General features: G+C 33.9%; 1 protein-coding gene across 2 annotated transcripts in view; it reads left to right on the top strand.

Annotated features, from left to right (window-relative positions):
• Positions 1 to 1,006: 1,006 nt before the first annotated feature.
• The window catches only part of LOC149967142 (sortilin-like), a 42,332-nt gene continuing 31,368 nt past the window's right edge, over positions 1,007 to 11,970 (top strand). Inside the window, exons 1-6 of one of the 2 annotated variants that reach the window (XM_090154372.1) lie at positions 1,007 to 1,152; positions 3,313 to 3,481; positions 5,273 to 5,372; positions 5,513 to 5,719; positions 8,263 to 8,339; positions 9,642 to 9,709. In XM_090154372.1, coding sequence (XP_090010498.1) covers positions 1,077 to 1,152; positions 3,313 to 3,481; positions 5,273 to 5,372; positions 5,513 to 5,719; positions 8,263 to 8,339; positions 9,642 to 9,709 — 697 coding nt within the window. In that variant the 5' untranslated portion in view covers positions 1,007 to 1,076. Of the gene's footprint in view, positions 1,153 to 3,312; positions 3,482 to 5,272; positions 5,373 to 5,512; positions 5,720 to 8,262; positions 8,340 to 9,641; positions 9,710 to 11,970 lie in introns of those variants that run through there. The other variant, XM_090154381.1, reaches the window with a different exon arrangement.

The following is an 11,970-nucleotide window of genomic DNA, read 5'->3' as shown; positions in this document are numbered from 1 at the left end:
ATACTCGGTGTGACAACGTACTGAAGGCGTTGCTAGGGGATTGATTCAAAACACAATACCCAGCGAACAATTTTAGCTTGCTCATTAATATAATCGATTCTATAAAATGCTAGACATATTTTTAACAATCTTGTGTACTGCCCTGGATAGAATCTTTCCAATCCTATTATCCTTACCATAGAGATAGAAAAGAAATAGAGGCACTATTGGATCTGGCGAAGTTGACCGCGAGTGCCGACCCCTTTTCGCCAATTTAGGAAGCCATGAGATGGGCAGATTACGTGGCGCCATCGACGCGCGGTGAAATGAAATACATTATGCCTTTTGGAAAATCAACTGTCATTTGATGTAAACTAAGGAACAGAGTTGCCAGATGGGCGGTTTTCCGCCCAAATTGGGCTGCTTTGCGGAGGCTGTTGCGGGGAAAAAACCTTTGGGCGGGAGGCGGTTTTTTGGGCTGGTTCCCAAAATTCGAGGCGAAGTAACGGGGTACCGGTTTTCCCCCTTTCAACCCCATCCTTCATAACGGGAATCAACGTTCCTAGAAAATATAAGCTGGACCCAGCTTTGCAAAGTGTGATGTTTTCAATAATTTTCCAAAATTATTTTCAAATAACGCGCCAATTCCCGTTCTATAACAGAAATTGGTAATTTTTCTTGGGCGGGAATTTGGGCTCTTTTGGGGTTAATCCGATTTTGGCTTGTGCGGGAATTTGGGCTTGTTTTAAAGTTGGTTTGTGCGAGATCTAAAATATTATTCTGGCAACTCTGCTAAGGAAGGATAGATGGCGTTGCAAATTCTGCCCATCTCCGCTTTCATACATGCGTGGTGGGGATGAATTTTCCCGGTCAAAAACAGGGGTGCCTTAACGCGGTAATCTTTCCTCTATTTCTTTTCTATCTCTATGATCCTTACTGCAGCTGCCAAAAGTATCGTCTGTTATAAGAAATATAAGATCGCGTTAAATCAAATAAGCCAACTTAGGCATAGGGCTGTATTATTTTGGTGGAACATAAAATAGGTTAATGTTCGAAAATCAGCAGAAAGAATATTTTATAGCATTAATTAAATAAATATGATTTTATTTATCAAGACTGTAATTTTTATTTTTCTGTTAAAAACAAATTTATTACATTTATGTTATTCCTTAGGTGAGTTCTAAGTCAAAGGTTTTATCCAATTTTCTATAATCTTGAACTGTGACCATCATTAAAATCATGGTCTATTCTCTATTTCCATTGTTTCTGAAAACAATTGTTGTAAATTTCAAGCTCTCATTATTTATTTTATTTTTTGTTTTTTTGTTTTATGATTGTTTAATTTGGCTCTGTAATAATCTGACATCTACTAGTCGGCTTGGTAGATATTAGCTACAATTTTTGAGTCTTCAGTGGACAAGGTACTTTTCCTGGTTTGAAAATTGCACCTGGAAAACCCCTTGAGTTTTCACTGTTGGAAACTTCCATCAGCACCTTTTAAATATATCCGCCTTTGCTATACTGCTTAAGGCATAAAATATCTGAGAACTTAAAAAATAATTATTAATTATTATATTATATTAAACAATTATTATTATAAATAACGCAGCTTCGGTGCTTAACACTTCATCCTGGTACCTCTCTTGAAGATTGTCTTTTCGCGTTGCTGTGAATTCATGTGTTTTGTTTTGAGTTCTTTTTGTAATTAAAAAAGGTAGTATTTAATAAAAGAATTATTTTGTACAAAAGGCCAGGGCAATTTCAGTTAATCAATTGGTGACACAAGAAAGCCATTTTTAAATTGACGATCATAGCTAATCAACAGATACATACAATTACTGAATGTGACAGTGAATAATAGGGATGCAACGGATCCACTTTTTTGGACTATCTCGGTTCCGGATCTGATTCTTAAATTTTTGGTTTCATCAGTTCCAGTTTCCGTTCTTAAATTTTTTATTTATTGGTTCTGGTTCTCCAAGTTTAGAAGCGATCAAATCTGGTTCTTAAACAGTTCCAGTATGATTTAGTATTAAATGATCTGTAAAGCCCAAATGACATTAAGTTCATCCAAATTATCATACACATATAATGTAGAGAAAAATTGGCGAGTTCATGTTGAAAATTGAATGGCTTTTATCATTTAATGTTTTTGTTTAGCGACTTCCACTACCGCGGATTGCGCCAGATTCTAAGGCAATTATTTTAACTTTCCCTGGGAATTGTGAATATGTAGGTGGTGTTTTTCTTTACAGTTTTTATGGTGCAAAACGAGATTTTTAGTTATTCGTACGGTTTTATTGCTCCTTTTTTACTCTGGATAAAGATGGGCTTATATGTAAAACAAATAATAGTTACTTAAATTATTAAATTAGTAAATTTTCAATGTGCGCTAGATGTGGTAAAAAAGTGATAGAACCGTTAATCATAATAAAAAAATTGGTTCCCGTTTTGGTTATTATTTTGTTACAAATATCGGATCTGGTTATTAAATTTTGATATTATCGGTTCCAGTACCAGTTCCTAGAATTTAACCCGGTCCTTTCTGTTCCGGTAATCCTATGCATCCCTAATAAATAATACCACTGATTTAAACCTAAAGTAGCATTCATTTCAATAAAAGTCGCTAGATGACTTTGGTATTAGCCTAGCTAATTATTATTATTTTCAATCAGTTGGCTGGATGAACATTCCTTCCATAAAAAGTTTATAATGTATCTCTTACAAGTGTTAAAAAGTGTGAAGGCTATAGATTCTTTTAGGGAGAATATTCATGGGGGAATCCATAGCTCGATTACCTGGGGAGGGGACCTGTTAGGGGAAAGAAATTTCAAGAGTGGATGCATAGGTAGAATGGCCGTGGCAGCCGGCGCATGGGAGATTGTAAAGGGGGGAGGGGGAGGATATACACTGGTAAAAGAGTGTATAGCAAAATTTAAGCTCGTTTAAAAAAACTCACGGTTGATTCCACGGTTTTGTTTCTTAACTTTTTTAGGAAGTACTGGAAGTAGAACATTATTTGTACTTTTTTTCCAAATCTTTAAAACGTCTAGGTTATAAAAACATATCTTAATTAAGAGAGTGAAATATAACAATCTTAATGCTTTGTAGTATTACAAAGCTAATATTTTTATGGATAAGGGATTAAATCGTTTACATCCAGGTAGTCAAAAATTTACTGGATACCTCCTTGCCAACCCTGTCACCAATAAAGGTTATTTACTTGGGCTATTAAAAAAATCATCAAATCCAGACACTGTAAAGTACATTGAATGCTGAAAAGCTTGTCTTAGTGTTTTGTATTTTAAAATTCTTACATGGTATTTAATTTAGGTTCTGAAAGTTGTTTAAATCACAATGATTCAGCTCCAGAGGTTTTTGCTCAACAATCAATAACGACACATTCTGATACTGAACTTCAAGTAATATGGCTAGGTGTTAATCAGTCCACAATTTTAATATACACACTTGGAACATTGAAACCATCTTCAATATGGAAAAGGTAAAATAGTGCCGCATCCAGTTTGTCGAGCAAAGTTTTAGATGAGGGTTTTTCATAGAATGGTTTTTCTAATTGTTTTTTAAATTAAGAAGTTTTGATGGATTTGGTTTAACACTTTTAATTTTTTGAAAAGGAATATTTTTGTGAGTCATTTTGCTTATAGAGATGTGAAACTCAGTCCAAAATTAACTACATAATATATCTTTTATTGACACTAATCGCTTTATGCCTAACTTTATGGTTTGGCTTTTGTAAAGTTTGGCAACCTCTTGGAAATTAACCTTGCTGAAGGCGATATTCCTCTGTAAATTTGCATTAATAATTCCATAAAAATAGACTTTATTACTATTATTATCTGCCAGAAATACTAGCGTGAGTCTTGTCAATGAAGAAGCTGGTTTTCACAAATTTGTTTTTTCTAGTATGACAATTTTCTAGAGTCTATGAACCACAAATGGTAAATAAAGTTGTTACAATTCACTTACAACCAAATGTCTAACAAATTAGACACGATGGATGTAAAAATTAGTTAAAGGAAAAGTCCAGGTTGGGTAAAACTTGGGTCTATTTGAAAGATAATGTTTAAATAAACTCAAAAATATAAGTCGTAAAATTGTATCTTTTTTTAATGACGATAAATTAATTTTCAAACGAGCCAAATTTACCCCCCAAGCAAGCTGCCATATTCTTTCGCGGTGACGTTTTAGGACTTTAATCACGTGCTATAACAGTGCTCCGTTCCCTGCGCGCGCTTGCTCCGCGTGTGGTCTGTCTGAGGGAAGACGAAAGAAAATGGTTACTATAAGCATAAGTAACATATTACTATAAGTATGACAATTAGCAAAAATTTTCACCGAACAGATTTTCAGAGTTATTGCGCTAACAAGGTACAGTTCAGCACAGAGTACCCTAGTGTCTAAATATGCCAAAGGCGAAATGTACTACTACCAAGGACAATAATATACAATTCTGGGTCTGTTGCAAGCCAAAAAGGGAGCTGAGCAAGAGTGTCGGTGTTGAAAAAAAGTTTGGTAAGAAAATAACCATTAAAACTATACTTATGGTTAATATGTTACTTGTGATTGAAGGTATGCCGAATTTCAAGTCTCTCTAACTGCATAATATCTGAGTATACTATTAGCAATGCCAGTGCATTACATCCCGAGGTGTTTCTCCCCGATTTTTTTCAAACTGGGGGGTTAAATAGACTTCAAAAGCCATGGCAACCATAAATGTTTTTCACAACTCAAATTTAAAGTTTTTCTTCCTAAAACAGCATGGGAAAATCACGGATTGTAGGGGTCTTCCCGTTGCGATTATCAAAAAATTAAAATTTTGGCAAAACAATTGGGTAAAATCGGTAAAATTGGGGTAAATCAGTGAAATACCATCCGTGATTTTCCCAATCTATTTTAAGTAGAGAAAGTTTAAATTTGAGTTGTGAAAAATATTTTTAGTTGCCATGGCAAAACGAATGGACATTGATGCTTTTCCCTTTAGGAGCTTTCAATGTACATGAAGGTCTACTCAACCCCAGAGTTTGAATTAAAAAAGGGAGAAACACCTTCGGATGTCTCCTTGTTAGTGGTGGGTAATTTTTTTAACTCCTTGTCCAAATATATATTTATATCAACTTAATTTTATCTTGCAACTCTTAATATTATCTGCTTGTGTCCACAACCCACAATAATAATAGAAATACATTTTTGAGATTTACTTATTCATTTTTAAGTTAAACAAATTATTGACCATAAAATAATCCAGATAATGAAACAAAATTTTCTTTTATAGCATAGATTATGGAAAGAGATTTACGAATGTCAGTTTTATCACTGACAAATTGTCCATTTATAAAGCAGATGTTTTGCATCGAAAGAGAAATGATGCAGTAGTAAGTATTAAGTTGATCTTTCTTCAGTTGCATAATTGATAAAAGTGGGCAGTGTTGTAGCCAGTTGGGTGTCCAGGGTACTTGTACGGTTTCAAAGTTAAGATGTTTGCAAGTTTCATTGTAGCACTTCTTTCTGATAGGTACTGTTGTCTCTGAAAAATTCTTCAAGTGGACAATTCTCGATTCTACTGTATATAAATGAAAATGACACGTTTAGTGAGATCTACCCATTACCTTTTATAGTACAAAGAAATGTGCAGGGCGATTTATTTTGGGTAAATCCAAATATACCGCATGTTATTGTGACTTTGGGTGCGAGTACCAACACTTCTAAGATGAAAAATCAGGTGAGGTTTAAATTCATGTATATAATACTATTTTTTGTTTTTCCCATGAAATATCAGCTTAGTCAAATTAAAATTGCACTCTCCACAAATGTCCCATTATTTGGCCTTCCATTTGAAATTTTTATTGTTAATAGGGTTAGCTTCTCTCTTTAGGTTTAGTTAGTCCCAAGTCAGATTCCCTGCGCCGTACTGATGAGCACCAAATAGGGTGAAACTGGAAATTCTGGCTATTTTAATTCAATTTTAATTGGTTTTTGATCTATTTGGCCTACACCTTTGATTTTATATGTGGAAAGATACAGTGCAATAAATGGGAATCAGGTGTATAAACTTAAATGGCCATCACAGGGATGAGGGTTAGGAAAGAAAACAGCCTGTTTTTTTGTTTTTATGTTTTTCCAACAATCTGTTGTAGGGATTTGGCGCTGGTAGTCTTAAGTGCTTGGGCATAGCAGCCGCATTACAAACTTCTTTTTTTGGCTACATTCACCAAAGAAAGTAGTGCAAATTCACTTCTTCATTTCAGCCCCTTATCTCTGTGATGGAACCCTTTAAAGGCAGATTTAGTGCCCTAGTGCTCTGTAGCACCCCTTCCTAAAAATATTCTGAGAAGTACCTCATTACCCCAAATGGTCACCAACATTCTTTAGTCAGATCAATTTGTTCTGCTTCAAAAATGGAATTATATTTTTTTGGATAAATATTTATAAGCTTCCTACGTAGATTCAATTTTGGTTAGAAATATCGCCATCTACCATCTGAGTTCTAAATGGAATGTGTGAAATTTTTTGGCCCGTATAAAATTATCTCTGTATATTATATAACAGTGAAAATTTTCAGTCTTAAAACATCTCTGTACAACAGCTGAAAGTTTCTGTTTTAAAACGTCTCTGGACAGTAGCTAAAAGTTTGTCTTTAAACATCTCTGGACAACAGCTGAAAGTTTCAGTCTTTAAACATCTCTGGACAACAGCTGAAAGTTTCAGTCTTTAAACATCTCTGCAAAAGTGGATATGACTTCATACAAAAAGTCTCACTCTTTCCGTCGGCCAAGAAACGTGTTATTTATATTGCTCTCCCCTCCATGGGCGGATGAATACTATTTTCCCGCCAGAGCTGAAGCCGACTTTCGCAGGTACAAACAACATTATAGGGGTTAAAAGAGTTCAATAAATATCTGTTGTTAAATTAGCGATATCTTTAAAATGCTTTCTAAAATGAATTTTTTTTTAAATAATCCAGTTTTATTTCTAATATAAATAATTATTAGTTTAATCAAAAGTGACATAATCACCAAAAGTGTGTCAATCGGACCTATTTCTTAATGAATGTTACGAGTGAAATACAAGTTGGAAGGGAGAAGGGTAAGTATGCGTTGGGGAGGGAAAGAAGTTAAAACCAACAAATAATGCCTCGTAGTGAGGAACGGAGGAACTAAGTAGCACTGTTCAAAGTTAGTGTATTTTTGATTTTTCATCGTTCTGTGGAGATGCTATCGCCATCTACCTACAATATAATACCATAGACTAAATAAAGATCCAGAAAGGCGACAATAAATAGTCTTTTATGTCTTCGATCTCGAGTCGAGCATTCATTAAACCTTTAGCATATGAAAGTACAGTGATTGTCACAGTTTTGGTAATTATGTCACTTTTGGTTTAATTAGTAATTAATAATATATATCTTAATGCAATACTCTCATATTATTGGTTTTAAATGCTGGAGCGCTTAAATTGACGAGTTTTGATTCTACAACTTTCTGCAGTTTTCTTTCGTGGCATTTAAAATTTTCAAATTGACATCAAAATTAACTAAAACTTAATTAAACTCATGCCAAATAGTTACAACCTCCCAATTTTCACTGAGTTGACCTTCTGACCGTACTATTTTTCTAAAAATCACGTGGTTTAGCAATTCTTGTTCTTATTGGATAGTAAAAATAATGCGCTGTCTGCTATTATTTATGCTTAAGAATATCATGACAAGCATAGCCAAAGGTACTAAAAAAAGCAAGTGCAAGACTTTTTGTATGAAGTCATATCCACTTTTGATATCTGTACAACATCTGGAAGTTTCAGTCTTAAATTGTCTCTGTACAACAGCTGAAAGTACAGTCTAAAAACATTTAAATCCAAAAATTCGTCTGCTATTTCCACTCGCATTTATAATGTTTTCCATTTGACTTCTCTCGAGGGCTCAAGATTGCCCCAATAAACTTTTCATGTTCCAATTTGCATCCTCAGATCTGCCCTGATATATAAATATGTCCATTTATTGCTCTTGAGCACTCTGTGATAGCTTGAATCTGATCTGCCAATTAAGACAGAGAACATAATGCTCCATTTTAACTCGAGAATATAGCACTTGAATTCTCAAAGCATGTCCCATTTCTTTGTCAATCGTAGTGAGATTAATTATGTAAGTGACATATTTGGAGCTTATCTTGATGATATAAAGTTCACGTGTATTAAAATAGATGGCTCTATTTTTACTAAGTTCAAAGTGTATTGTGAAAAATTAATGTATAAAATATTATATTCTAGGTTTTTCAAGTCTATAACTCATTTAATTTTGGAAAAATATGGAAGCCTGTTATGCAGAATGTATCAAAAATTCATTGGTAAGCATTTTTATTTTATTCTTAGAGATGTGACCTAATGCATATATGTAAACTATCAGTAGCGGCGCTAAGGTTTTTTCACAGGTGGGCTAATTATTTTATAGCCCTTAGCGGTAACCTTGGAATGACCATATATCGCAAGTGGTGAAATCATAAAAACCCAAAATTTTCCAGGAAGCGAGAAGAGCAAGGTCGTTTTATTGTTGCGGCTCTCGTCGCATTTTTTCGACCCCCTACTGACCTTGTATCTGACCTGGAGGGGACATGTGCATGCCTGGGATATTTCCGTAAATTCCCATAAGGCTATTTCTTTTCAACTTTCTCTCAATTTCCACTACCTTCCTCCCGAATCTATATGTTTATGGTCTACTACCTTTTTGAGTAAACAAATTGATTTTGAAAGATTTTTTCCAGAAAAACGTTTCTTCGCAATAAAACAAATTTCTAGAGATAATGAAAATTCATAAATTAAAATATGTGGCCTCTTAATTATGAAAATGTGGCCTTTTTAATATAAATATGTGGCCCCTCTCAGAAATGCAGGGGGGCTAAAGCCCACTTCAGCCCACCCTTAGCGCCGCTACTGTAAACTATAGACTTAACGCAACTCAAATATTATAAACTGCCCAGTATTTTACCATTAAGTTCCATCATTTTTATCTCATTTCCTAACATTAAGACATAATTAAATTTCATTATACTTGTTTCTTAAATCCAAAAATCTGTTGCACGTACATTTTTGTGTAATGCTGTTATTCTTTTAAAATTAACTTAATGCTATAGCTGCGCAAAAATAAACCACCCATTCTTGTACTCCTATATCAATTAATAATTACTTGTTTAATGTTAAGAAAAATTTGGTGTAACTATGTACTAGGCTGACCAAAGAATATGTGTTTTACCCAATTGTGGCTGGAAAACAAAAAAGGACATGTTTAGGGAGGTTTATGGGACTTGGGACTTTGTAAATAGTTTGTAATTTTGCTTTTTGAGTTTGTGTTATTTACTATTTTTGCATTATCACTCAGGACCCTGATGCTCTAAGCATGTATATGACCATTCCCTTGATGCCCTATTTTGCTTAATGGTTAATCCAACCTTGACTAAAGGTATAGCGCAAGTGGTCAGACATAAGTAAGATAAAAGTGCTGCTGAAGTTAGTCATTTAAATTGGGTCGACAAAAACCTAGAGGGTGAATGAAAGGAGAAAAAAGTTTTCTTTTAGCTTTCCTGATGCCTCTGTTATAGGGTGTTAAATTACTAAAAGGGAGAGCAGTTTAACTTGCTTATTATCTGTTGCAGGGATTCTTTTCATAATGGAACTCATTGCTTTCTTTACCTTCTATACAACTCTTCGATAGCCACAAACGGTAACTTTTCTTTATAACATTTGGTTATAAGTACCATACATTATCCTGTTATTTTTTTAAGAACCTACAGGGAGTTAAACCAGTTTTTTTTTAGTTCAAGTGATTGTTTCAGGTAGAAAATATTCGACTTCTCTTTTTCAAATTCTTCTAAACCTTTCTTCATATAAAATAATGGGACAGCTAAATTTTAAAGGAAAGTGGAATGCGTGATGTGACAAAACTAGCTTGAAATGTAAATGAATGGAAAATTCTTTGATGATTTAAAAATAACTTTATTAAGTATAAAAGGCCCAGTAAAATTATTCAATTTCTAGATTTAATACCACAAAAAAGTCCATGTTTTTGGCGTCCAGTGCAGTTCAAAGTGGATCAAAACATGTAAGACTCGTAGTTAAACCTTAACCTAGGTTAAATTTACTATGTGCAAATTTTTACGCCTTTATTTTATAAAAATTCTGGGTTTCGTTTGGTTTTTTTATTTATTTTAGAATAGTTAATTATGAGTTGTCAGGGTTTTATCTAGTCTGGTTGTAATTATCTGGTTTTAACCTGCTTCATCCATGATGAAAAAAGCAGGCGAATTGAAAAATGATACATTACTTATCGTAATATTACCTTTATAATAGTACCAAGCCTTTGACTGTATTTCCCTAATAAGATATACATCTATTAATTTTGCAATTTTTCAGTCTGTTTTGTTACTTTTGTAAAATAGACAAATCTAACATTTTCCAAATAAAGTTTAAAATTCCTTTAGGATTTTCTGGGCAAACAAATTAAGATTCGAGCTCATGTTTTCCTACTAATAACAGATGCTGCGGGCTACACTTTTTTTACCAATATTATCATTGATCTGCTTCATTAACATTTCGTCTATTTTATGTATAATTTTTATATTTTTTTCAATCTCTAGCAATTAAACTTACTTTTTAATAAAAGGATCACATTTACATTAAGGGACAACTCCTCCCCCCCCCCCAAAACAATACCGTATAGGCTTAGAGCTTAGTAAAAATATTGCCATCTACTGATATCAACTAAATGTGTGAGGAAATAGCAGATGACTTTTGGGCTTAAATAGGTGGATACTTTTCGCGGTTGTAGGTTTGTAAGCATTGGAATTGACGAATGGTAATCTTTGATGATTTGGTGCTTGCTCGTAGCATCATAGAGGTACGTCATGAGCTAAGCTCTGCATCAAAACAGCTGGTATGATATTATTTTACATCATAGGTCATGAGGCAAAACACCACAAGGTACTAGGTGGAAACTTTCCACTTGTTTTGGAACAAAAGGAGTATACCTTTAACGCTAAATCAAACTATTCGCTTGTTCTGGTGGAGATAATTCCTGCACCATGAACTGTTTGTCAAGGTCAAGAGTATTGTGGCTACAATTTTTACTCCTGTACGTGAAGGAAGTGTAAAGCAGTATTAGAAATAAGGCGGTGGCGTCGGTCAAAGACAAGTTTATTTTATGTTGGAATAGTTTATTTGTCATTTAAATCTCCGACCGTCACCTTACATCGTAAAAGTATTACGTCATTTGTTTCCTTATCACTCGTTTGGCAGCACTGTAAAGTTTAAAAAGTTTTTCTTTCACTGAGATCTCACTTCAGAGTGGCTGGTCATGAATACAGTCGCAGGACGTTGTATTTATGTAACTCAGTTAATTAGTTTCTTTTTATATTAAATGTTTTATTACTAATCGAGTGTATTAATTACCGAACAACATAAAATGATAACATTTTGGGCTATGACCAGTAAATTAAATATAATCTGGGGGGTTCACTGGTCATAATGGCCAGTTTATTTTTAATTAAAAGTATAATTCTATACCAAAAAGAGAAAATGATAAAAGCGTTACGCTCTCAGTTTCTCACAGCCATTGCAATTTCTTTATGACTTTTAGAAACCAAAAGAAGGTCAAAAAGGAGTAAAATGGTTTTTATTCGAAGAACAAGAAGATGATAATAATAATAATAATAAAAACTTTTTATTCAAATATCCTTTTCAGTTACACTGCTTTACAAAAGGGTCTAATATTAGCAGAAGAAAATAGGGGGAAGTACGCTTCTAGTCAGCTTTGGAAAGGCGTCACTTTTCACGAATTTTCGCGCCAAAACGGTTTGGCGGGAAATCGCGGATGAATACATCGTTTAAAAAGTCATTTTTCTTAAATTGAACAATTGTAACATATTGCCCTTCTCATTCTCTGCTATTTGAGCTAAGGCGTATTTGCTTTCGTCGATTATAGCCGTG

Source organism: Leiobunum rupestre, chromosome 1, assembly GCF_980474605.1.
Source record: "Leiobunum rupestre chromosome 1, qqLeiRupe1.1.hap1, whole genome shotgun sequence".
Lineage (NCBI taxonomy): Eukaryota > Metazoa > Arthropoda > Arachnida > Opiliones > Sclerosomatidae > Leiobunum > Leiobunum rupestre.
The sequence above is the reverse complement of the archived record's forward strand: the minus strand, read 5'-3'. Positions and strand labels throughout refer to the sequence as shown.